This window comes from Oreochromis aureus, linkage group 13 (assembly GCF_013358895.1).
Source record: "Oreochromis aureus strain Israel breed Guangdong linkage group 13, ZZ_aureus, whole genome shotgun sequence".
Lineage (NCBI taxonomy): Eukaryota > Metazoa > Chordata > Actinopteri > Cichliformes > Cichlidae > Oreochromis > Oreochromis aureus.
The window spans coordinates 22,986,582-23,014,489 of NC_052954.1; the positions used below are offsets into that span (position 1 = coordinate 22,986,582).

Below are 27,908 nucleotides of genomic sequence, written 5' to 3' on the forward strand. Positions count from 1 at the left end.
GAAGGAGATTAGCTTTAAGATAGAAAGCCCTAAAAAATGAAATCTCGCTCCGAATGACAACAACAAAGGTTATTCATGGTCAAGCTGAATAATACATGACTCCAGGCCAAGCCTCAGCCTGAAGAAGTATGCAGAGCAGGGACAATTCTGTCCAATCCTGACATGGTGAGCTTTTTGCTCAGGAAGAGCAGCCTGAGCCCAAGGCACGTGGAGTTGTTACATAACACGGTCAGCAGATGGTCTACACAAGCACAAATGTATGTGTGCGCGTATTTATGTGCATTTGTGGGACTGAATGAATGTCAGAGGGAATATTAATCCAGCTATGCAAGGAAAAGCCTCAGCATGGATGTCTCATGCTGTCCTTTTGTATGCGTCCGCAAGTGTCTTTAACATACTGATGCAACGGTGAATTGTTTGAAGATAAAAAAAAAAAAGAAAAGGTCTGTTTGTTTGTGGCCTACTTTGACCATGTAGCATGCAAGCAGATGACAGTCTGTATTCCAGAGATTTGCATTTATGTTAATAAATCAGCTTAAGAGCTTGCACTGTCAGGCGAGTAATCTTGCTTTTGTCTGTGTGGATGACTACTGAACCTTTATGTGCATATGAGTAAATACAACATATGTCCACACATGTGCATCAGCAGGAGATGTTGCAATGTGCAAAATCCAAAGCTAATCTGACCTGACTGTTTGTTTTTTGACAGATAAAAAAAAGACCAAGAATTTACATCAACTATATTTGTTTTGTTATGATGTGCTCATACAGCAGTGCTTTGAGCAGGAAATATAAATTAGCTTGGCAACATGCTCACAATGACAAGACAGGTCCATACTGTTAATGTTTAGTGGGAAAGTTGGAGAATCACTAAAATTCACGAGGTACCATTAATTTAAAAAAAAATTAAAATTTGGATAAACTGGATAGAAATAGTCAGGAGAATTAACACCATCAAAATTAATCTTCTCGGGTGAATGTATGTAGAAAATTTAACAGCAATCCATTCACTGGTCGTTGGGAAATGTCACTGAAAGAGCCAACCTCATGGCGTCACTAGAGGCTCAGCAAAGCCAGTGGGGTTCATTCACTGCCATGACATAAGAGCGAGGCATGAATGTCTTTATACATTATGCTGAACAACCCAATGTGATATCCATGAAGCTGCGCAGCTAGTGAGATTTGAAAAAATCTTGTTCTTTTTAAGTCATCTGAGTGTCTATCAGTGGATGACTTGATGACTTATTTTATGATTGTCTTTTTGTAGCAACATAAAGACACTGAACAGGCCTATATTTTCAAAGAGCTGATGTGTTGATAAATATGTTGCAGTTTAAATTGTGCATCAAGTTACACATACTTACAGCTTAATTTGCATGCTTAGCTGCAAGGAGTCATGACAGAAATGGCTCCAACAGTAGCTGTGATAAAATCTGCAGGCATGTGCATGTGCAATTAGGTCTGAGCAAAGCTTTACTGGAGTGGAAAATAAAAGATTCATGAAATCAACTTCCGCATATTCACCCTCTCTACATACACCAATGCTCTTCAGGTAATGAAATCTCTCAGATGAATCATACTCAGACAATGAATACAGAAACACACACTCTGCACTCATTCTCTCTACTGCACATAAGAATTACTTAGTGATTTATCTCATTAACACATGCTTTTTATATGCATCCCAGCCCATGTTATACTATCTTTAGACAGTGGTTTGGTATGAAAGTAGAAAAGTTAGAAATATGAAACACAGCTGCATAGGTTTAAGGGTTATTTCCATCCCCACAAAAACCCTAAGTACAGTTATTTTAGAGCTATTGTAATGTGGACCGAGCATTTTAAAGTGTAAAATGTTTTAAAGCTAAACTACATATTTGTTTAAAAATGAACCTACCCCTGAATATGTGGTCAGTTTTTAGAATAAGTGCGAAGTGAAAGTGAAGAGAAAGGTCTTACGTTAAAGACTGGTGACACAGGACTGTCACCAAGGAGCTCTGCACGCCCGTTGCTGAAGGGGTGCAGGAGACCCTGGAGAAGCATTCGTTGACACAGTTCTTTCACATCCTCTTCGGAGGACCCATCTCCTTGATGCATACACAGCCTGTCCAAAAGAGCACGACCTGAGAAAAGAAAAGAAGACACTGCAAGAACAAAATAGAGGGATACAGAGCTCCATTTTCAAGACTAGAGGAGGATACTCAGATGAATTTGAACCGACACATTTTTAATTTTTACATGTTATAAATTTATTTTTAATATATTTGGTAAGTTGAGAAAAATTGTGTAATTAGACACCTCATGTCAGTCTGACCAAAGAATGCAAAAGACATTTTTCAGTTTAGGATGTGATAATTAAACACCTACACTTGTAAAATCTATTCACACCATTTACACGTGGGTGAAAAGAGCGATGGTGCTGATTGTGAAGTGCAAAGAATTATCAAATGGCAAGTTTTGGAATAGCTTGAAAAAACTAAAAGGTGGGCTAAAGCAGACAGCATGGTTACAGAATGTATGAATTCTACTTCTTGAATAAAATGCAGAAAATAAAGTAGGCTGTCCGCATGTTTGTAAAGTAAGTTTGAGCTGTGTGAAATGTAGTAATGTATCAAATTCTCTATACTCCATATGGAATGACATTATTTTTTGAAAATGACATGAATGTCAGGAATTATTAGGATTTTGAAGGGTGGTGGGGGATATCAACAATGTGACAGCAGAGGACTGTTGAGCCAAAAACAACACACAGCTACAGCAGGAAGACCAATTCTAAAACAGGATGATTTCTTTTGACCATGTGATACAGGGGAGAGTGTCAAATCAATTAAAAGCAATGAAATGACTCATGCTCCTGTGGACACTGATGTATTGGAAAAAAGAAACGAAGAGAGAAAAAAAAAAGGAGTTTAAATGTAAATTTTGTTTTATCCATCAGTGGGAATTTGTCGTCACTTGTTCAAACATTAAGCTGGAGTTTCTATGGTTTCCCATCTTTCTTCTCATTCCTCCCACTCCTTCTTAAGGGTACATGTGACCTGTAAACCTCGCTGCACTGATTGGTATCACATGCAATGGTAAACTAGTTAGAGGCTGAGTCTTTGTGAGCATAAACGGGACAAAATATGTCTCACAAATGTGAAGTGCCACACAGGCGCAAAAATGTTCATTTTAATATGGATTCAGATCATTATGTACCTCTGTTGTTTGGAGCGAGTTCACCTGATGCAAACAGAAATTGATTTAACATCATGACTTATTTTTGTCTTGCAGAAAAACTGTCACATGAGTTTAACATCCACTGTGTTTGTGTATACGTGTGCTTCTTATCTAAGCCAGTGGAATCAGAGGATGACATAGCCGTGGGTGGGTGGCAGCATTGTCATTCGGTCCTCTGATTTATGAGCACAGGCAAAGACAGGAGACAACAGCTAAGCTCTTGAAAGGCTCCACAATAGTAAGGAGGACAGAGTGGCATTGTTTTATTAGAGTGAGACATCGCATCTCAAAGACACCCCATGGTTTTATTATGGTTTTCATTAAGTATTGTATTTTAAAATAATAACCTTAGTATTTCTAGTGTACTTACTTACATAAAGTGCAATTTGTAAGTAATTAAACTTACTAGGCAATTACTATAATCATTGGTTGTGTAATGGCCTAATCTCAAATAGGGTAGGAGCCAAACAAATAGGAGTGACATCCAATCCATTAAGACTTCTCCAGTAGGAATAAATTATGAAATAACTAAAATATTTAAATGAAAGGCTTCATTATTGTCTTCCTGATACTTTGGTGCCAAAGCGATAGCAGAGAAATCACAAAACGAATTAAATAAAAAAAGTCAAGCTATTGATATTCTGTGTTTTTCTCTATGTTTTTCTTTGTATTGCAAACAAATAGATTATGAGACATTTAAAAGTGAAGACAGCTACACTAAATTGCCACCTATGTTTTGGGAGGAATGTTATTATTCTCTCTTTACCTTCTTGTAAAGTTTTTTGAAACCTGTTTTGATTGCTCACTTCAGTTGTTTAATATATGACTCACCAGAGAAGACATCCAGGTAAGGTACTGGAGCAGCAGACGTCTGCTTTCCATAGTGTGTTCTCCTAGAGCCCAGCGTCCAGTAAGTCCCACCTGTGTAACTCTTCTCTGTGGTCTCCTGATCTGGAAATTTGGCCCCATCATCATGTCTTCCACTGAGCTCATCAACCTCAGCAGACCAGTCTGCAGACACACTGTGTGGCCCAGCTATGGAGCAGGACCTCTGCTTGCGTCTCCTAAACCCTTGGACCTTGTTGGATTCCAGTGATCCACTGATGGGATCTGTTTTCCGAGGCACATGGGGGCTGGTAATGGGGGAGCCAACTGGAGAGGTGAGCTGCCTGGTGGTGGTCTTAATATAGGAAGGGTGGACTGGCGGGTAGAATTTGACAGTGGAGGGGGAGTTGGAAGATCTTCGTCTAGGCTGAAAAACAGGGGGACTGTCTGTTATCAGGTGGCTAATAGACAGACTATTCTTTCTCCTTTCCAGAGACAGAAAGTCCCGCCCACCACTTTCTTCATCCTCCCTCTCAACAGACAGGTCCATGCTGCTTGCACTTTTTTGAGTACCAGTTGGCCCTGTCCCTACCATTATGGAATCTAAATGGTCACATGATGTGTTTTTGCCTAGTACAGCCTGACTACCTTGACCCTGATGTGGAGTCAAAAACAGGCTCTCCAGTTCGTCCTGGGGCTCCTCAGCACTTTCATATGAGGTGGTGGTGGCTGTAGTGTCTTGAAAGCTATAAGTGCTGTTAGTTTTTGGAAAAAGGCTGCCACTGCTTCTCTCTGTGTCTGGAGCAGAAGATGAAGGACCACTCTCACTCAGAGACCCTGGACCAGATGAAATTCTTGATATAGATATGTCACTCCTTTCATTCTCCAGTTTCTTATACTTATCATTCAGTTCTTGAGGTACACTTTCACTAACAAGAGGTGGGGAGAAAGGGTCTTCATCCAGATTAAATAGTTGGTGAGATATTCCAGTCTCAGGAACTTTGCTCCTCTCCAAGGTCGACCCTTCAGATAAGTGTCTGGTAACCATTTCACTGGCAACACCTTGGTCTCTCATGGCCTGCTGGATATCAGAGAGCAGGTCTTCACTTTCAGTCGCTGAGTGAAAACTGTAGAGTTCAGCATCAGACCCTGAACTTGTCTTCCGGCCAGTCTCATCGCCCATAGATTGGTGGCTGTCTGCAGTCAAATGGGTTAGATCCCCCTCGACATCTGACAGCATGCCCATCTCATCAGCTGACAGGCTCCTCTCTGCACCAGACTCGACCCCTGCTTTGCCAACATGTCCTGATCTCCCATCTTCCAACATATCATCCTTAGACAACCCTTTCACCTTGGATAAACTCTTCCTGATCTTAATTCCAGAAAACACAGAACCCTTTGACTCAGACTTTGATTTCTTCTTACCACCATGTTCTCCTGCTCCTTTATTTGTTTTATTGTAGGACTTTTTGGATTTTTTGTCCACTTCTCGCTCCTCTGCCTCACCATCACAAGAAACATCCCCTGTTGGTCCCCCACTGGCTCCTCCTTTCTTCTGCTTTGCTTCCTGGTTCCCCATGTTCCTTAGAAGACGAACACCTTTGGCTAATAAGCCATGATGCTGGGGTCGAGATTGGGCATGCTCGGCTTCCTCATGAGCTACTGCTGCCGCTGGTCCTCTGTTGGTCAGAGCCCTTTCAGAGCTAGCTAATCCCTGCTGTCTGCCCACCACAGTTAACGGCAGCTGTGAGGATGATGCTGGCTCCCCCAGCACTGCTGATGCTGATGATGAAAGGAGGAGGAGACTGGCAGTGACAGCCACGGGCTCACTACCACTCACTGCTCCCTCTCCCCCCCTTTCCAGCTCAGCCTCTCTCACATTCTGAGCCTTTCTCTCTTTTTGCTCCTCCTTTCTATCCCCATCTGCTTCTGCATTCTCAGCTGCCTTGCATAACGGGCTGCTGGTTGAGCGAGCAAGTCGCTGATGCTGGGGGGTTTGCTGCCCAGGTCCATTTTCAACTGGAGGAGAATGAAAGAGCTTAGGACTGTGTGGCTGATGCTCTAAAATGCACTGCTGTTGATTAAGAAGAGAGTGCTGTTGTTTGCGGAGGATATTGGTAACACTGCTCTTCCGCCGGCCTTTGAACGTGGTAGTGAAGAAACTCTCTTTCAGAAAGGGAACTTGGGTCTCCACTGTCTTTATGGTCTGCATCCTGCTCGCTTTGGTTTCATCCAAGAGAACGCCTGTCTACAAAGTTTGAAGTAAAAGGAAAAGAATAAGTTCACACTGATTTACTGTATATTTAAGCTTAGCTTCTAAATAGCAAAGGGGAGGCAATATGCTCTGAGATGAGTCATAGTGCCTGATTAGCAACAGCTTAATTTTTCAGCATGAAAATTATGCCAAACACACCACCAACGCAGTAAAGGCCTACCTAGATTTAAAAAAAAAAAAGAAAGACAAAAAACAAACAAACAAGTAAACATAAAAAAACCCCAAAATAAACAAAAAAAACAGTGGAATCTTACCAATCATGGTCTGGCCTCCCTACATCCTGAACCTCAACACAATTGAAGCATCACTGGGTCACTTTGACTGAACAGTTGAACAGATACAACTTAAGTCTATGAAATATTTCCATGAAATGCTTACAATTTTGTATATAATAACCTCAATTATTTTCTGTAATTTTCATTTCAAGGTACAGCTATGATAATCTAAGGAGCTTAGAAAGAAAAAAAAAAAAAGCCACTATAATTCGTTACGTTTCTTGAAGATGTTTCACCTCTCGTCCGAGGAGCTTCTTCAGTTCTAAGACCAATCGGTGGAGTCCCAGATTTGTCATCTTCAAGAAATGTAAAGAAGCCTAGTCGCTTTTCTTTCCAGGCTCTTTAGATTGCCATGATCTGGATGACTGAGAACCGGACATACAGCTACGATACCATGCAAAAGTCTTGAACCACAACTCATTTCCTTTGATTTTATTTCCAGTGAATCAGACACTCTCAGAATTTTTTCAAAGTGTTCTTGAGCAACAGTTCTTAAGGCTTTCTGGAGGTCTTTCAAAGTTTTTCATAGGGTATTGGTTGCTTTTTCACTTGTTTTCAGTCCAGTAATTTTACCTGACCATTTTAAGATGAATGTGCTTTTACTCTGTTAAACCACTTTACAACAACTTATCAATCATTCAAACACACCTAACTTGGATCAATTAGAAGAAGGCTTGCCTAAGAAAGCTCAGACTTCATTGAAGAATAAAAGTCATACCAAATATTCAGTTTCAAGCTTGTTAGAATTGTACAGTCTCTGGTTTTTGACTTATCTACTTTCAATTGCTGCATGAATTTATCATCTTCCTAGAAAAACAGAGAAATGTGGGCTCTCAAGACTTTTGCACAGTATTGTAGATCAGACAGGTCATTCAAGATCTCCAATTTTCACTCTGCATTTTTCCCCACACACAGATATACTGTATCACAAACAGCTAAATACTCTTGTCATACTGCGCATGCCAGTGGAAGTAGTTAATCAAAGAGTCAGTTTATTGTGGCCGCCGAGTTACAGGAAATTATCTAAAACATGTTGGAGAATATCTGGTGAAAAGACTATGATTTTAGGTTTCACAAATGCTGAATGAATTGGTGTTGGATTTTTTTTGTCACTTTTTGGCAGTGTATGGCTAAAAAAAATACATCTACCGATCGAGAAAATAAAAAAAAATAAATAAAAATCAGACACTTATTATGGATCAAGTCAAACTGTAGGTATATGGTGGTTTGTCCACAACTTACAAGCTTATGATTGACTGGTGACAAATATTGTCTGTGCAGTTCCAAGCAAGTTATTGTGTCCACATCTTTATTTCCAAACGGATTCTTCTTGTGTGTTCATCAGCTTGTATCGACACATGCCTGAAGACTGATTAACCTCTATGTGTAGTAAATTTAACATTTATCCTTCTAGCACCAATTATAAAGATCACTTTTCTAACCATAAAAGATAAAAATTAGAACAAGGTTTCAACTAACAGCATTCCGTTTAAGCAACATGAAACAGTGTAAAATTAAAAAACAAGATAAATGCTATGACCTTTTTTTATAAAGATTTTCAAATATGAAAGATGTCATACTTGCCTGACTGGTGGATTCTCCTCAGTGGTTTAGTACTGACTGAAGAAAACAACACAAATGGGTGTTTGTCTTCTTCTATGAGCCGCTCCTTAGCCATGGGTCACATGAAGTCTGTATTTTCCTCATCACATGTCTAGTCACTGTGGCCATCTCTCATTAGCTCTGTGGAGACTCTCCTTACTAACTTCATCAGGACTCATGATGGGAACACACACAGCTATGTAACAGTTAAATAACACTATTATATTAAAATTAATTTCTATCTGAAGTTAGACACTCAATGCTAATCTCAACTTCATTTCAGACAGCGATACAAGACTCAATTTTAATGGCAAATTAGAATAAAAACACACATTCAGTTGAGTCAATCAGTAGCCGTTAGTCTTGGCTGATGCACTGTGGTGCCACTTTTAAGTCCATGCCCTCATTTAGCAAATGAGCTTCAGCTGTTTTCTCCCTACATAAGCTGTTACCAGACAGGTCAGTGACCTCAATCCTAACTGAGACAACATTTTCCCTATGATAACAAATAATTAATATTATAATTGAGTTTAAAAAAAACTTATATTATTCTGTATTTGGTTGTAATCTAAATGCATTTTCTAGGGTTGGTAGAGCAATAAAACTCTCAAAATCACTGTGTTTAATTCTGCCTCAAAAGATAAAAGAACACACATATTCCACTTTTGCATCAGATCCACAGAAAGCCAAAAATGTGCCAGATAGTTCCTACAAGAGTTAACTCAGTGCCCTGTCTGCAGGGATGTACAGTTGTCAAAATGTTACTTCTAAAAAAGAAAAGAAATTATTGATTTGATGCCGTTTTACTTACAAGTTGGAGCAAAAAGATTAGTTATATAACAGTATTTCTTCCTTCTATGCTACAAACTTTTTGCAGGGTTCAAGAGTAATACCAGGAATTTTCACAGACTCTCTAAACCCTGTCTGCTTCTTTGAACTTTCTCTTTTGGTCATACTTGTTGGGATTAGTAACCAAACTTTTCTGAGCAGTGGCACCTTAGCTTGACTTCATATCCAGGGAGGTATTCACATTCCATCTTTCTTGTCGTTTAAGTCCCTTCCTCCACTAAACAGGCAGCCGAGGGTTATGCCATCCACTTTCTCATTGAGAGCAGCTGTTTTATTCAGTTTTCTGGACAATTTTAAGTATTGAGTAATACTACAAAACATTTTATTTAAGGTCATCTAAAGTTTAAAATAACAAGGAATAAACCTAATCAACCTAAACAAATGACAGTGGCCATATAAAAAGAAAACGTTCAAATACTTAGACATGATATCATACAAATTGTAGCGACATTTGTTGGTAAAAATACAACTAAATGACTGTTCATTGGGAAGGCAGTGCTCTACAACTTGTGGACATTTTGTTGGTTAAAAAGGAAAAAATAAACTGGATATTTTCAACTACCAGGTTGGCGTGACATGGCAGCATTGCACAGTTCCTGCAGATTCCTTGTCTATGATGTGAACTGTACTGTTCCACCAAATCCCAAAGGTGCTCTATTGGAATCACATCTCATGACTGTGCAGGGCATTTGAGTACAGTAAAGTCATTGTCATCTTCAAGAAGCCAGTCTGAAATTAATTTAAATGGCCATAAAAAGATGGACATAGTCAGCAGCAAAAGTCAGGTAGTTTGTAGCATTTAAACAATGATCTAAGGGGCCAAGAAAATATCCCCAACACCATTACACTACCAGGCTACCAGCACCAGCCTGAACTGCTGATAACAGGCAGGACTAATCCAAAATCTGACCAGGTCATCCAAATGTTGCAACCGCAATCGAGGCTCATCAGACCATGTGACATTTTTACAATATTCTATTTTGGCTAATTTTGGTGAGGCCTTACGAATTGTAGCGTCAGTTTCTTGTTCTTAGTTGAGAATAGCTGTCTTTTGCAGCAGTGGCCCATCTTTTTCAAAGTTTGATGTGCATTCAGATATTCTTTTCTCCATAACATGGTTCCAATGAGAGGTGATTTGAGTTTCTGTTGCCTTCCTGACAGCTGTAAGTATTCTGGGCATTCTTCTCTTACCTCTGACAAAAATAAGTTATTTTCACTCAGAGAACTGCTGATCACTGGATGTCTTTGCTTTTTGGTCCATTCCCCTCCAACTCCAACAGATGCTTGTGTGTGAAAATCCCTGGATCATCAGTTTTTAAAAAAAAATACTCAAACCCACCAATCTGGCACCAACAACCATGCCACATTCAAAGTCCCTTCAGTTACCTTTCTTCCCCATTCTGTTGCTCAGTTTGAGCTTTAGCGGGTCATCTTCTACATCTTTAAATGCACAGAGTTGGCTGACTTGATCTTTGCATTAACAAGCAGATGTCCCTAATGTAGTGGCTAGTGATTGTAGTATTATTGGCTTGTAACTGTATTTTTTTTTAGCTCTGATTACAGAATATCATGGATAAATTCATGCAACTCATATTATTTATTGCTTTAAACTGATCTGGTTGGATGTTCAGAAGCTGCATTATTGAACATGTGTTAAATATGAATGTGAGGCAGAGCAACACTCAAAAAATGATTCATTTTAAGTGAAACTATTCTATGCAAAAAAGGTGAAACACCCCAGTGACAAAAAGACAAAAACAAAACAAATAAAGTCCTTATAGACAAAAGGTTTTTTATTTTTTATTGGCTTAAAATATGAGTATGATTGGCATACTTAAAATGTAACAAACTGTTGTGTTCACAAAGTTGGCAGTTTACATTCCCAATACAGTACAAAAAACCCCTCATTTGTTGATGAAGAATGTATTCTGACACTGTACCGTGGCTCCATACTGTAGTGGTTTACACATTCGCCTAATAAGCGAAAGATCCCTAGTTTGTTTCTGGGAGAAGATACAAATTCCTCAGGGGCTGCATCAGGAAGGGCATTCAGCATAAAAATCTGCCAGATCAAATACAAAGAGCCACCTCTTGTGGCGACCCCTTGTGAATAAGGGAGCAGCCAAAAATAGCTTTCTGTATTATGGCATTGTGCTGAAAACTAATGAAATATTAACTGATGGCAGGTACAGGATTTTTTTTTAACATTTCTTTGCATACAGCACATAAGCCAAAGTCATGTCATCATTTCCAATATAATACGATCCAGCCATTCATTTGTATGCTAGTTGTTGTAGTACAGTTTTTTTTAGTTATTTTCAGTAATTGCTGAACAGTATTCATAATGAAAGATTTGGATGTGGCAATACTGCAAAAAAACTAACAAAAACCTTCTACTTAGGATAAAGATAACACAATATGCATGAAAACACAAAAGAAAGTCTTTATCTGTGTGTCGACTCTTAGTGGTTGACCTGTGGCATTTTCACGCTTTCTGGATAGAAAAACCTGATAATTCTGTAAAGCATTACAGCTTTTAATTTTAAGTCTCACTAATAATTTTACAGAAGTCACGCACAGTTATGACCAGTTTTTAATGGCAGAGACAAACAGGTGACAAATTAATGAAAAACCTACTGGAGTTTAGACTCCACGTGTTGCCAGAAAAGCTTAAAATAAACCGGCTTTATAAGTGCCTAAAACTCTAATGGAGGAGAAGAACACCATTCTATTAAATTTTTTTTTAAAAGACCATTAAGTGCCACTTTTTTTGCCGACCATATTAAAAGTATTTTATGATGATTATTTGTATTCAGAATAACTTTATACTGCTCTGCACTGAACCTTCCCTCTAAAGTACAATTGAATATAAACACTTCATTGTATTTTTTCTTGAATTTGTCACCTGTTTTCATTTAAAATTTAGATTAAAATTTTAGATTGAATTAAAATCAATCTATATCTGTATCGCTACATTTCCGATTTTGATACTGCAGTGTGGAAGGTGAACTGTTAACAGCCTGAGCAACAGATCTTTTTGTACACCACTAGAGGCCGCCATTGTTCCATTATATCAAAGTTTGCCATCCTTTTACAAAAGAGTTGCTTAGATGTGAAATTTTGTGGAAATTCAAAAGATAATGTAAGATCAAAACACACTTTTTTTTAAACAAATGGACATATTTGTGTGTGTGATTGTGTCTGTGTGTGCAGTCTTTGTGTATCATATTCAGAAATATCCAAATGTACACAAACAGAATATAATTACTGTATAATCATTACTTGACAGAAAATTGCAAGTACATAAAACACAACCATTGTACTTATTATCTCCACCATACAAACCACAACAATCACATTGAACACAACAGCAGTTCACTGACTGTGGTGCCACACAAAATATTCACAACTCAGTTCATCAAAAGGATCATTTTCAGACTGGCTCAAAATCTCTAGAAAACCAAAAACAAATATCACAAAAATAACAGTTTTCTGTCAACTGTATGGACAAAATTTAAGAACTTTTTATATTTCATTAAAGACACTGACAAAGGAGCACATGTAGAAACGCAATGTGCCGAACTTCTAATAAAACTGCATACCAGTCAAAAAGATGGCTGGGCAAATTAATAAAATGTAGAAGCCTGTGAACATTTTTTTAATATATATATAGTTTTATTTGAAATGCAAAACCACTCTGAATGTTACAGAGCAAACTACCCACAGAGAGAAATGATCAGAAAAGTGTAATCCCCAACTCTGTGACAACATCCTCTCTATTTGCATCAATTGCACTTCAGTATTTCTCCTGCAATGTGTTTTTTAAGCCCTTTTCGAGTATTGTCCACTCACTTCACTTTCTTGCTGCTGTACTTGCGTGAAATGATAAAAAGTTCTTCAAGGACAGGCACAACTTTCATGTCTGAACCTCACCTTACGCAAACCTTCACACACATATACGGCTTTGCTTAATGGATGCACCAACACAAACACATACTGCAAAACCACCACATTGGGTCGCTGTGTTTGACATAGCAGAATAAAACATTAAAGATCTCTAGATAAAGAAACTCCACAGAAACAACTGAATGGATGTTTCTTTCTTTTCCTTCTGTGTTAAATTTTTCATTTCTGTTACAAGCAACCTTAACTTTCCGTCCTTTACGTAGACTCCCTGGGAATTCTCCTGTGAAAGACCACTGAAGAATGCCTTTGCTGAAACTGCTGCTTCCTCCTTTTTTTCTGGTCCCAGCGGCACAACAGTATCATCTTAAATGTTGTACGAAAAGTTTTGTTGCACAGGGCGTAACACATGGGGTTGACTGTGCTGTTGACGTAGCATAGCCAGTAACCTACTGCCCACAGAGTTTCTGGGATGCAAGTTTTACAGAAAGCATTGATGAGCACCATGATGTTGTAAGGTGTCCATGTGATGATGAATGCAAAGAGGATGGCACTGAGAGTTTGAGCTGCCTTCTTCTCTTTTACCAAGGACATCCGCTTCCTTTTGGTGATCTGAGTCCGGGCTCGGGCAGCGAAACGCTTTGCCAGAGCTGCCTCCTTGAAGGACATTGGACCTGAGGGGGACTTGGTGGTTGTGCTGGTAGTAGTACTGTCGGAGGCAGTGGTAGTGGTTACTGGGGTACCATCCAGAGACCTATGGTTAGAAGTAGCCTGGATGGAAGACAATGATTGAATCTTGCGTGAGCAGAAGCGTTGGTGGTAGCTATTTTCTGAACTGTTTTGCCCTTCCGGAGTAACAGTGGCCATTGAGTTTGGAGCTACTGATGAAAGACTGTCTCGATTATACTCCGCTGCTCTAAGGGGATCCTCCTCTGAGGCTCCATCCAGATCCTCACATGAGGTTAGCTGGGAATTAACAGCAGCTTTTATGCCAGGTAGGCTAAGAACAATGGAGAAAATAGCATGACTTTGTGGAATCATATCTCTACCTCCACAGTCCTCATCTTCTGAAGACCCAGACTGGTCCAAAGAGACTGCAGCATCATTGTTGTTCCAGCTGTCACTGCTACTCTGATCTGGATCACCATCTCCCTGTCGCATACTACCAGGTCTCCAAGAGCGAACACCAGGCCAGCAGTGGAAGCGGCCTACCAGTTCCCGACATGTGCTCTTTCTCCTAGAGAGCCTGGTCAACTCATAGCTGCTGCAGCTTCTAGAACTTCCTGTCTGATGGACAAAACGGGCTCTTTCGCCCCCACCGTTTACACCTCTTGCTCCTATTCCACCCGAGCCCTGCAACCCAGCTAGCTCTTTTGAACGATTCTGGGTCTCCTTGTAAATGCGCCAGTAGAGAACACTCATTATTGTCACAGGTAAGTAGAATGCCGCCATGGCTGTGCAGAAGGTTATAATAGGCTGTGAGAGGAACTGAATGTAGCATTCCCCTGAGGGCACTGTCCTTTCACCCTCAAGAAACTGCCATAGCAGGATGGCTGGGGCCCACAGGACAAGAGAAACAAACCAGGCTAAGCCTATCATGATCCCAGCTCGCTTTGTGGTCCGTTTGGCCCGGTAGGTCAAAGGCCTAGTAATTGAAAAGTAGCGGTCAAAGCTGATGACCAGTAGGTTCATAACAGATGCATTGCTTGCCACGTAGTCTACAGCCAGCCACAAGTCGCATGCCCAGTTGCCCATGGCCCAGTAGCCCATCACAAGATAAGCTGTGTAGAGGTTCATGGAGATGACCCCTATGATGAGGTCAGCCACAGCTAAGCTCAACAGGAAATAGTTGTTGACTGTCTTTAGTTGGCGATTAACCTTGAAGGATACTACTACCAGGATGTTCCCAATGATCGTGACCAGTGACAGCATGCTAGTCATTAAGACAATGATGACAACCTGCCACACAGCGTGGCCACCCAAGGGATCAGGGACTGCAGTCCAATTTTGGGGTTCTAATGTGGAGGTTAAGAGCTTGCCGATAGAAGAGGAATTATCATCCATAGCATGATAAACCACGGGCGTTCCTCCAGTTCCTCCTTGATAGGGTGTATTGGACTGTGAGTAAGCTGCAGCCGATGGTGGTAGAGTGCTGGCAGTCAGGAAGAGACCAGGATCTGTGCTGTTGGAGCTCATTGTTATGTTCTGGCATATTCTAAAGAGAAAGATAGTAAAGAGAGGTAAGAAGGGACACAGAGAGAAGGGAAAGGGGGCACAAAAGGGAAAATAGACAAGTGTAAAAGAAAAGAGTGGGAGAAAGAATAAAATTTGAGAAGGTAGCTGATATTCCTATTCATATCCACTAGGTGAGGCTACAAACCTATTCTACGAAACTGGGTGTTTGGATAGGCAAAGATTTATGGATCTTTCCTTTAAAACGGTCACCCTTAATTTTATTTGCGCACAATCTTTGTGTACACTTTAAATCCTACAAGCAATATCAAATTATATCTTGATGCTGAATTAACATGGCTAGATGGTCAACAATAATAGTAAGAGTGCAATCAAGAGCTGTTTCTTATGAGACCCAATAAATTGCAGATATATTTAACTTTAACGCAGGTAATGCATTTTCACATTGTTGCCCACACTATAAGGATGCCTGTGTTAAAACTAAACATTACCTAACATTAGTCCCTTGTACCTGATGGTTTTCTGCTGTCAGATCATAAATGAAGTTAGCACAGTGGTTACATTCAAAATTTAACACTCATATATGTCGCTAGTCTACAAAGTAAAACAGTTTTGTTATAATAGCAGTTTTATATTTATTGAGTCAAAGAATGGTAAAAGTTATAACAAGTAGGGGCTTGAATAAAGCAGGAGGAATGAACTTTAGGAGATATTCAGGCACTTTTTTCCCTGTCTGAGCAGCGATTTTTTTTCTGCTCGCTAATTAGACATCAGCATTGATCTGGTCTTCCAAAAGCCCTCTAAGAAAGAAAAGATAGATCCTAGACAGATAAAGCTATCAACAGACAAAACCTAATGGTGAAACATGGAGAAAAGAGCACCAGAAGAGCTAATACCGCCAGAGTCACAAAGAATATGTGAATATGCACTGTTTTTAGTTCAATTTAAGATGACTTTGCAATAAAAGGGCAAACATTAAATAGAAGATCCTGCTGTTTTTGTCAAAGCAGTTGCTGATAATTGGATAACGAGATGAAGACCTCCAATTTCTAAACCAGCATGTTCTATTCTCTTCGAGTTTCGCTGAGCAATAATGCACAACTGCTGGGGTGAATGGATTTAGATGCATGCTTTTTAGATTACTGGCAAATCAGCTTGGATGTACAGCTAGGGATTCACATAGTTAACACGTGTGTCTGATGATACAAACATCAAATAGCACATATGAAAACTGCAGCTTTTTGTTGCCTGACAAGTGTAGTGATCAATACTCAGTACACAGCTGTGATTATACAGAGTGCCGCACATTACCCCCTGCTTGCTTTTTATTGTGAAAGCCATGGGAGTAGTGTTCTTCTGCTGACACTTACAACAATGTTTCAACAAGGAAAAACATATTACCCCTTACCACCAGATCCACATGCCTACAGACACTATGTACACAAATATATAAGCACGAATATAGCAGTTGTATAATGTTTAAAGTGACAATCGTGCACACAGGATTCATCCCACAGGGAAAGGTATTTGAAGCCGAGTGCTGTACCTGTGCCTACACAGAACCTCAGACCTCCCACAGAGCTGTTAAAGAACCCCAGTAGCCAACAGCGTCTCATAGCCATTTGTGACACTGAGAGCGGCACACTGCTACTACTATTATCAGAAAGCTCCCTGCTGTCTTTGCTGTGGACACGCATCACTTCATCCATGCTCATCCATGGATAGAATGCCTTCATGTTTCACTCATATACGCTTTACGTGACACTGCGGGAGCACACAATGTCACCGAAAGGCATCGTGTGCACCATATTTGCATAGAAATTAACAGTATGCACAGATTCATACATTAAATTTAGCAATGTAATAAATTACAGCTGCCTATATGAAAAGCAAAAGCAGCCAAATACAAAAACAACAATGCCTTTGAGGGAAAAAAAAACTTTCTAAGAGTTGGCAAACTTTTAACATTTTACAAATTTATTTTTTACTGGGCATGTATGCAATGTGTTACTAATGAAAAACAAATAACATTTAATTTTACTTACCAGTGCAAAATGTTTTTGTTTGGTGATCACAGCAATATATTGCCTACATTTCTATGTCATTATATATACACATTGTTCACTTTCTTTTTCTCTTTTTGAGAGTTACATGATAAATCAGTGTTGGGACTGATGGGTCTGCAAGTCCCTCGTCACACTGACACAACAGTGTGCAAAATCCTTCAATGACACTAATAGGAGAAATTTATGGTTATCTAATTGGATATGCAGTCAATTATACAGCATAGATGTGTACAGTATGTGTGTGTATATATATATATGTATATATGAAGAGAGAGAGAGAGTGCATTGTGTATTTATTAATAGTCAGCTTTCCTGTGCAACAATAAGCCAATGTTGAGATGATAATTCTGTCTGATATCAGGCAATTGTCTTACACAACAAACATAATTATGAACGGAACAATTATGTTTTGTTGTTGCCTCCGATTGCATTAGTTATCTACCACAAATTTACATCTGCATTCCGCTGGGAGCAAAATAAGTGAGAGTGGTTTTTATGTTTGTTTTCCTCTCAAAAAAATATAATCACCCCTTTTCAAATGAAAAATGTATGAGCCAGACGACAATATCCTTTTCCAACATAGGTGGGCTAAAACTCTGCCAACAGCTGCCATTACAGAGAAGCCATTATAGTGTATTTGTCTTGTTTTCTCCAAGTCAACATTAAGCCCTATATCTTAAGTTTGACTCCAGGGCACGTAGGTGTGATAGTTTCAGGTACAAAGCGAGATCGATACTCGTTTACGGCGTTGCAACACAACTTGTTCCCTGACATTTTCAGGCATTTGTCCCAGCAGGGTTGGACAGCGCAATCCAAGTTGGGTCCAAGAATCCACCTAAATGATTGGATGACTAATATATGGCCATTTCAGCTTACTATTTTTAGCATAGTAGTGATATGGCCAAAAACTATTTCCACCAAGGATGAGTCACACTGACAAGCACTTTTAATGAAGGTTAAAGCTGCTGTAATTTGAATTTTGGTCACTCTGGCCCCAGAAGTGCCGAGATTTTTAACTTTAATAACTTGAACACGCACACAAAAATGCAAATAAAATTCTGACAAACAAAGCAGAACTAGACACAACCTCTTCTTCAAAATAAAAGAGACACTGGCAAAGAAAACCAAGATTACTCAAGCTGTCACACATTTCAATTTTAACAGAGCCACTACTGTCAAAATGCATACATATTCAGCCAGCCCGACAGCTGTAACCAATAGTTTTGTGATTACAATCACTGGCTGGGCAGCACTGCATTGTCATATAGTATGCAGATTTCTGCCTTGTGGCAAGAAGGCAGACATCAAGAGCGACTCAGAACTTCAAACACAGATACAGTATTCATCCATTATCTTAACCGCTTGTCCAAATTCATGGCTGTAGGGAGGCTCTCACTGGAGATGAGGAAGGGTATACCCTGGACTGGCTGCCAGTCTATCAGTGGGCAAGCACAGAGAGACAGACAACTACACGCACACACATTCAAACCTATAGGCAATTTGGATCACAAGGTAACGTAACACACATGTGTTTGGACTAAGTGTGTGCGTGTTGGGAGGGGGGGCATCCTGGAGGGACCTGACACAGGCACAAGAACATGAAAAGTCCAGAAAGGCAGCAGCAAGCCAGCAGGTTCAAACCCAAAACCTTGTTGGTGTGAGACATGAGTGCTAACCACTGCAGAGACAAATTAACCATGTACTAAAAACCACAATGGCTTCAATTAAATCTCATGAGGCTGTTTCATTTTGAGAACAATTCCTAAATCATTAAAAAAAATTGTGCTGTCCCACAAAGTGGGATTGTGAGATGTTACATAACGAGATGATGGTAAGCAGTGTCTAAAAACTGACTGCTCTGTGAATTTTAACTATTGTAAATGGTGCAATAAACTTTTGAATAAAGACTAGAATATTATCACCCAAATATAGTATTTTACACTCGATATTGCTTCACCTAACAATAACAAGCTACAGCTCCATTTGCTAAAATTAGAATTAAAGAAAGGAGCATCTCAAACATATGCCAAAATTATAAATGTTTTGGCATTGACAAAAAAAAATGTTAGCCTTACTATGCAGTCTGTAGTTCCTATAGTCTATAGTTAGCTCTACTGTGCACGTGTAGACCAAATCTCAGCTTGATGAGTCACACTGAGATGCTCACAGTCACTACCACATATGGGAAACATGTAATGGTCTTAGATACCTATAGAGATCAATAGGTTTCCTTGGAGATATTGTGAGCAACATATACAGTATGTGTCATACAACCCACAAAAGGCTCTGACTTTTGGTAACCCAAGTAGTAATCAGATAGTTTAATAGTTTAATTATTTATATAGCACATTTAATTACAACAGGAGCGTTGACCAAAGTGCTGTACAAGAATACAACATACCTAATAAAACAACTTAGAGTATTAAAAACAAACACCAAATATGAATTAACAAATAACTCTCATGCTCTATTAAAAGCCAGTACATAAAAATGCGTTTTAAGATAAGATTTAAAAAGATTGACAGTGGGAGCCTGTCTGATGTGTAGGGGTAAATTATTCCACAGCTTAGGCGCTACGGATAACTTGGGAATACGCTCACCTCTGCAAGGATATTGTGCCATTCAGCACAATTAAATACAAGTGCTCCAAGTGCTTTTTTTCCCACACATAAACCTACTTTAGCTGTATACAAAGCACAAGTCTGTTATTCTTCACCACCTCAATTTTCCAACGACATTATAGGGGAAGCATTTACTTTCTTAGTTTTTAAGAAAGACAGTCATCTATTAATTATAATTTCAGACAAAGCTCAATAGCACAGTTGTCTGTGAAAAGTATTAAGCCAAGGCTTGATGTAAAAACCTTAATTTAATACATTCAGACATAACAGACACTAATAAATCACACAGAATGTTTTTGTGATAGTAAATGACATGTTTCCTGTTTAATTGAGTAACTGTACTAAGCTAAATAGAAAATGACAATATCATTGTATTATTTTTTTGGGGGGGCGTGGAACAACAGTGGAAACTGGCCTTGTTCTTCCTGAAAAGGGATGTTGTGGTGGCACAGGATGAGCTAAAGCCATCACAAGCTGGTGAGCAGGGGGTTGCTGCCAGAAGATGGTGGCTAGGGTTGAGAAACAGCGCAAGGCCATCTGTCAGGTACTCACTGCTGACAAAAAGAAGCATTTAGTGCCTCATTGTCAAGAAACAGACTTGCTGGGAGTCCATGAGCAATACTCTCAAGTCAACTCTGAAGTTCACAGATTTTTAGTCTGGCAAATCTTTAATATGTTAAATAGCTTCGAACTGTATGTACCTGTGGCCAGGTACAGTTTCAGCAACAAATTACACGTCCTCCTCCACAGCTTCTGCTCTACTTGATGTTAATTGGGCATGGTTTTTCCTTCACCGTGACACGCCACCCTCACCTTGTGATACCTTGGAGCTGTAGTCTGGAGACTTCTCACAATACTCTCACCTAAAAAAAATATTTACTTTAAGTGCTGTAAATCTGTACATCTCAGTGAATCTGTTGACAAGGATTTAGTGACAAAAGAAAATGCAGTTACCTCTTATTGACCTCAGCATCAGCGGATATTTCCTACTGCTTCTGTGTGCTTTGTTTGTTAAGATATATGAAACTACTGACTGACAAAGCCTCCCAGCTTTTAGGCTGCTAATATCTTTTGAGTATCTCAGACATGTTGATCCCTACAGCTGTTTTTTAAAGCAAATGTGTGTTTCTGGATTTAATAATATTATGCACATTATTTACTATGAGAGTGTCAGACACTCTGCCAGCGCTGCGCCTTTTCTCAGGAGCTGTGAGTCAGATAAGGACACGCTCGATTTCACAAATGTTTCTGTAATTTATTGGAGGCACGTGAAAAGAAACACTGTTTATACTGTAAATCTTTTACGACAAGAAATATCCCTCTCATAAGCAGCCAGCCATTCATTCCTTATCACATGTGAGAGAGTCCTTGCACCCGAGCAGCAAACATTAGAGAATGTGCAGGGGAGATAAGATAAATTAAAAAGGATGAAAATGAATGTAGAGTTTATTGCAGTGGATTACCAGACCCTTTCAATAGTATCAGTTATTTAGGTTACATGTGCTACATTTTACTTTGGGAGACATATCTGGACATCATATCGTGGGCATGCATGGGCTCAGTGAAACCTCTAAAAATCCCAGTTTGTGAAAACACTTCATTAGTTTAATAAATGCAGGTTCAACCTCTACCATGTAAGGAAAAATACACAAAAACCTTTCTCTGAGCTCAGGCTCATTTAAGATAGATGGAAAAAAGGTGAAATACTGCCAAGTGGACTGACAATGTTAAATTTTGTATAGACCCTTTTTCAATTTATAGATGTTGTATACATACGTTTTGGAGCAAATACCTATTTTGCAGGAAAAGCATCACATTTTTCAGTAAGATAATGTCAAACCATGTATGCATAAAAAAAGCATGTTTTCATGCTTTCTTTGACTAACAGGTATCTAAGATAAAGCAAACAACATTTTGCCCTAAAACTACAACTGTGCTATCAAAAGAAGAGTTAACAGCTCTCTGCTTCAAGTTTTTTTTTAAATGTTTTCCATTAAATTCTTTCACCTTTGGATGTATTGTCTTTATATTTTTATGTGTTTAAAAAAATCATACAATATTTGTAAAATGTCTTTGTACAGACATTTGCACAAAGACATTTGTAGAAACTTTAATGGCAAACCACTTAATGGTGATATATATTTCAGTGTCAGCGCACCAGACAAGCATTTCCATGCATAGGACCACTTTGTTATCCTAAAACTCCTGATTGTAGCTAAAAAACACCAGAGTACATCAGGTTCTAGCTGAGCAAAGCACTCTTGAGTCTAGTTATATTGCACATTTTTCAACATGTAGGCCAGCCCATAGAAGGAAGAGAATTTTGTATTGAATAATTGTTTGTACATTAGCAGACGTCTAAGCATTTTAGTCATCAAGTGCAAATCTTGGTCTTCAAGTGAAAAATGTAAATGCTAATGTTATCAGTGTAAACTCCTGACTGCATAACAGAAAACCAGGAGTGTCTGTACAACTGAAGAAATCCTGTCAGTGTCCTAACACCAGGAAGCAGCTCAGCATAATTGTTCTGCCCTAACCTTGTTTATTCTCCTTTATGACTGTGGGCAGCCAGGAGATCTGCTTTTATTGAGGTGTTTTTTTGTTGTTGTTGTTGTTGTTGTTTTTTGCAGAAATCCAGATTACTGCACAACAGTGTCTGAGTTCTGCTTACACTGGCACCACAAGCCATAAACAGATTGCAGTTTGACAGGAGCTTATCCTGATAAAATAACAATGTGAGGAAGTGAAATAATCATGTGAGTGGTTATGCATAGTGCCATTATAATAAGATATTCAATTGAATCTTATTAATATAGTGTCAAATCACAACAACAACTGTCTCAAGACGCTTTATATTTTAAAGTAAAAATCAGATGATACTGTATGAGCAAGCACTTTAGCGACAGTGGAAAGGAAAAACTCCCTTTTAACAAAAAGAAACCTCTGACACAACCAGGTTCACAGAGGTGTGGCCATCAGCAGTGACCAGTTGGGGGCCAGTTGGGGCTGGTTGAAAAATCAATCACTCAGTGTTAAACATGGCTTAGAAAGTCTGACTGATAAGAAGATCCGTGGGCTACTTGTTCCTTGTGAAACCAGTGAGAACCTGTGGGTGGTGTCAATCAAAAAAGACAGGCTACATACAGTATGTTCTTGACGCTTTACATTTTATATTGTGCAAATATGCAGAAGTAATCAGGACACTGCCTCAATACGAACTTAACTAGAAATTATGATATTTCCCTTATCTGACCCATCATTTTTGTGATCAAACCACCCAAACTTTAACCAAAGCCAGTTTAAAAAAGAGTGATTCCCTTTACTGATTTGTAAGTTTCAGAGGGCACTAATTAGTGAAAATATCCTTCTGACAGAGAGAGGATTAGAAAGTACTGAAAATAAAGGTATTGTTCTAGATAGCAACCGCACAGTCATTTTTGTCCTTTTAAGAAACTAATGGTTACAAAATTGCAAAAGCCAAAACTGTTTGGATATGCAGTCTTACTGAACGCATTAAATGAATGAATGGAGTCATTTTCGTTGTTATATTCCTCGGCTGTTGTATTAGAGTATCTATATGAGGAGAAAAATCTCCACGTGGAAAGAGAGGCTGGATGTTGTTATGCTCCTGACCTGTGCTACAGGCTCATGGGATTTCACACACATCCTCACCTCTGCGGTGGGTCTCTGTTGCTTTTTGACAGCCTCTGTAACAAGCTGCTGGAACTCTTTAGACATGGCACTCTTAGACACTTGGACATGCTTGTGTAGTATGTGTGTATGTGAAAGCAAGAGGCAGGAAAAAAGTAGAAAGGCAAACTACAGACAGTAGAAGAACGGCTCAGGAATATGTCAAACCAAAGGGCTTCAGGATGACTGCAGGGGGAATGCTGCAAGTTAACCTTTCTTTCATTGTTGTCATAAATCTAAAACTGGATGAGAGCCAAAGGATACCTTTTGCGTGTTTTTAAAAACAAAAGTAAAGTTACCGTCACTGAAATTAGGGTGAGTTTTATGGAAGATTTTGGAGCGGGATACTGGAAAAAAAATTGCTTGTGCATTAAATTTGCCACAGTGACAGCTAGCTCCTAACAATTCCCGCAATCTAAACTATGAAGTACCTCGCTTTGTTTTTTTGCAAGGCTAATACCAAGCCTGACCCACTGCCTCACACCTCAAGCCTGCACTTCAGTGCAACCCTACACAGATGCTATACACATGTAACTAATAGGCTATTGCAAACACTCCTTAAAAGGAAGTGCAACCATCTGCCTATTGAACAGGCACTTGAAAGAGACAGAGAGGGAGAAAAAGCACACACTCTCCTCTATGTAAACATGCTTTAGCAGGAGGAGAGGGGTCTTTAAATGCTGAAGGCAGAAATTCTGGGTTGCGCAGGGGGTACAAGAAGGGGAGGAAGGGAGGTGAAAGGGCCTTGCAATGTGCAAGGAGATGTTAAGTAGTCACACCTCCTAGCGAGTGCAAGTTGGAAAGAAGTGGGATATTATGCGGTAAAGGCAGAACAAAAGACAGCTCCCAATTCAGGGTGGATGGATGTCAGATGATAGAGACCCATCACCTTTTTCAGTTGAAAAAAAACCAACATGGGGTTAAATAATTATGTCCGTTAAGTATATGGCTTAAAGGAGGAAGTAGTGCAAGTGCTGTTACAGACACATGAAAGCCTTTGGAGGGAGGGTGCATGCATCTTGTTACGCCACACAAAACTCATGGATCTGCACTCTTTCTTTGCAGACATGCGTGCATGACAGAAGCACACCCAAAGAACCGTTGACTCTACCACTCACTGTGTTTCACTTTCACCAAATTACTTATAGGCATACAAACACAAGCATTGTCAGTTGGCAATGCTCAAACACTTGAGGGGCCACTGAGTCAACAAGGTGATTACAAGGATATCTTGAAAATGATCCAAGTACTGTATCGGCACAAAGAGGTGTGCTGCTGACAGGACTGGTTATAATACAGTACAAACACTTCTGCTGGCGGATGTAGACAGGCTTACACAGACAGTTAACAAAGCACTAAACGTATTACAAACATGAACACTCACAGGGATGTGGACACACACACATACATACACGCACACACGCACACAATCTCATGTCTCTGTTGCTCCTCTGCCTCATTCACTTAAACATTGCAGACCCAGCCTCCTCACCCCTTCCCGCCCTCTCTGCCTGTTTCTTTCCACACACTTGACAGTGGGTGTATCCTATTTCATTCAATAATATCAACCCAGGTGACATGACTGTACCTGGCACTGGTGCCTGAAATAGCTTTTAAATTTGATTCCTTAAATTCTCTAGGGAAGTCACAGTGGTCTCAGCTGTCTCTCAGTACCAAAAGCCCATTTCTTTGTTAACCACTTGCAGATGAAACCAAACCCGATGTGTATATCTGGAGAGACAGACTTGATTAAAAAAAACAAAAACAAACACAAAAAACCCTCAAATAAATACACACAAGCATCATGGGTAGTTTTGTACATTTGGTTGGTTTTTTTCCCTACAATTTACAGATGCCCCTAAATGTGTCTCATGCAAGAAATCCATCATTGAGATTGTATTTACATACCATAGCTTGGTGTCAAGGTTAACATTAAGCTTTAGGTAAGGTTTAAGGTTAATCACTTAGTTTACATAGTTAAGGTTGAGCTATGGATGGAATGCACTGTGTCAATAAATGCCCTCGCAAAGACAGCATTGCAAATGAAAAGTGTTTTGTTTTTTTTGGTTGTTGTTGTTGTTGCTTCTCTGCTTCACTGTATCTGTTAGTCATTCTTCCCCACACTCACAAAATGGAGAACAGCAGTCAAATAGGAGAAACACTGAAAAGACTGGGAAGAGAAAACAACCTCTATCCAAAATATGAAAACAACACAATTTGTTTTAAGGACATTGGATGAACACTTATCGATATATGCAAAGGACAAACACACACATAGAGATTCCTTGATCAGTTAAAGAAATTAATTGGCAGTCATTTGAGTGTGAGAATCTGAAGATCTGTGGTTCAATCCGTAGCTGCTTCAATCTCCAAGGTGAGCAAGATGATGAACCCCAAGTTGGCCCAATAGCAGCCATGTGTAAGGAAAGGACTTACGACAAATTACACTTATAAAGAAAGTATGTGTCTGTGTCCACAGTGTGTCTTTTGAACAGACATTATAAATGCAGTCCATTTACTTTTCAGCATACTGTAACTAACCTTCCACTTCCACAATCAGAAGTTCACCTCCTTCGGCCCACATACTGACATGTGCTTTGACCGCAGAAATAGCCCCTGACTTCTCATCATTGTATGAATGTGCATTGACAGGGTTATATGAATGTGTGTGTGAATGTGTGAATATGGTGGGTTGTCTAAAGCTCTTTGAGTGTCTAAAGCTCTTTGAGTGTCTGAGTGTCTGTCTAAAGCTCTTTGAGTGTCTGATAAGAAGAAACAAAAGTATTACGTAAATTCATTATTTAATGTCGAAGAAAAAAAATAAATAGGTGAGATGAATGTATATGTGTATATGAAATGAAAATGAAGTTTTAGACAGTGGAGGATTCTATACAAAGTCCCTCTTAAGTTGTGAGTTTACATGAAACAAGTGCAAATTCACTCTAGCTAGTGTAAAAAAGCATTAGAGACATATCCATGTAAATTATAAATAATTGAAATGTAGAGCTGTAAGACACACATTCATAAACAAGCAAGGAAAATTAAAAGTAGCAGCCTGGAAGATGATCGCAGAGAAAGCTGGAGTCCTTGGTAAGTTCTGCAAAGCAGTCAGTCTAAGATGTCACACGAGACACGAGAGAAGTAGTAGATGGCTGCATGGGCCAGATAAGCACAGACTGCAACTGTGCAGTAAAGCAAAAAAAAAAGAAGAAAAAAACTGAACGTGAAATCACCATAAAGAAACAAACAAGAGTGCTTCTGTTGCAACGTCAGTCCTAAGCCACATATCTATCATAGACGCACTAGTCAATGTTATAAAACTGTACTATATTTAGATAAAAAAGTATGCGGCCCTGTGCAATCTCTAGTCAGAAAAGGGAAAGGAAGACAAAAAAGACAATACAGCACCATACAAGGTTTACAGTTGTTCAATAATATGATAAACTCTCATACTGAGGACAGAGACACCTTGAGAGCTTTTAATTCTGAAACATCCTCACTGTGTGCTATTGGCCGAGTGTCACAACAAAGATTATAGCCTACAATTATGTTTTATATTGAGTGCTTGCTGGCTAATGAACCATGAATGCTAATAGCGACAGACGAGAGATGGACCGGCCACAGAGACAGCTGGCTTTTGCTACCGAGGCTTCCTGTTATTGGTCTGTCAGAAAACATCCAACAACAAGAGGGAGACACGTGAATTAGTGTATTCAAAAGCTTTATGTGGCAGGTATTACAATGAGGTTGGTTTAAAAAGAAGCCAGAGATCGAACAGTGATGGACTAGCAAATATATTCGAGTCGGATAATCAGTATAACAAGGGCTTCTTGTCTTCTCGGCTTCTCAGAACCAACTACGTAGCACATGAGACACATTCTGAAATTAGCATAATGAGGCAAACCACTGTGCTAATGCACAAATGGACTAATATCTTGAACAATAAAACTGCTAGCATTTATGGGGGCCCCTGCATCTAGTGAATGATGATCTGTGGGATGTAATAGTTCCCATCCGGCATACTGACAGGAACATTATGAGGATGGAGAGTGATGAGATCCTCATAAGCCTCCAGTACTGTATGGAGCCATGCTGAGAGGAAAAAGACTCTCTTTGACTCCTTTTGCACTTACAACACAGCTAATATGAGTGGGAGCCCTCACTGTGAGACACAAGACAGACCACAACACAATATTATGTAAGTGGCTGAGCCATAAAAATCATACTCAGGCTATAATAAAATGATATCTGAGAAGATATTTTCCTGATCTCGTTTTGCTTCTTCGGGTGTCTTCATGTGTTTTATAATACTGTCTAGAAACCCAGATCTTAAGGCTTAGATAAGATACTGTGTATAAAATCACTTATACTGTGCACGCAATGACATAAC

General features: G+C 39.3%; 2 protein-coding genes across 5 annotated transcripts in view; both read right to left on the reverse strand.

The window, feature by feature from the left end:
* LOC116322207 (formin-2) overlaps window positions 1-8,547 on the reverse strand; it is a 40,211-nt gene extending 31,664 nt beyond the window's left edge. Inside the window, exons 1-3 of the mRNA XM_039622046.1 lie at window positions 8,179-8,547; window positions 4,051-6,292; window positions 1,960-2,123 (exon numbers count right to left, since the gene is read on the reverse strand). Of these exons, the coding sequence (XP_039477980.1) occupies window positions 1,960-2,123; window positions 4,051-6,256 (2,370 nt within the window). The 5' untranslated portion in view covers window positions 6,257-6,292; window positions 8,179-8,547. The remainder of the gene's footprint in view (window positions 1-1,959; window positions 2,124-4,050; window positions 6,293-8,178) is intronic.
* Window positions 8,548-10,831: 2,284 nt separating this feature from the next.
* chrm3a (cholinergic receptor, muscarinic 3a) overlaps window positions 10,832-27,908 on the reverse strand; it is an 85,869-nt gene continuing 68,792 nt past the window's right edge. For all 4 annotated transcript variants that reach the window (XM_039621392.1, XM_039621390.1, XM_039621391.1 and 1 more), the window contains exon 3: window positions 10,832-15,163. In XM_039621392.1, coding sequence (XP_039477326.1) covers window positions 13,207-15,144 — 1,938 coding nt within the window. In that variant the 5' untranslated portion in view covers window positions 15,145-15,163 and the 3' untranslated portion in view covers window positions 10,832-13,206. The remainder of the gene's footprint in view (window positions 15,164-27,908) is intronic.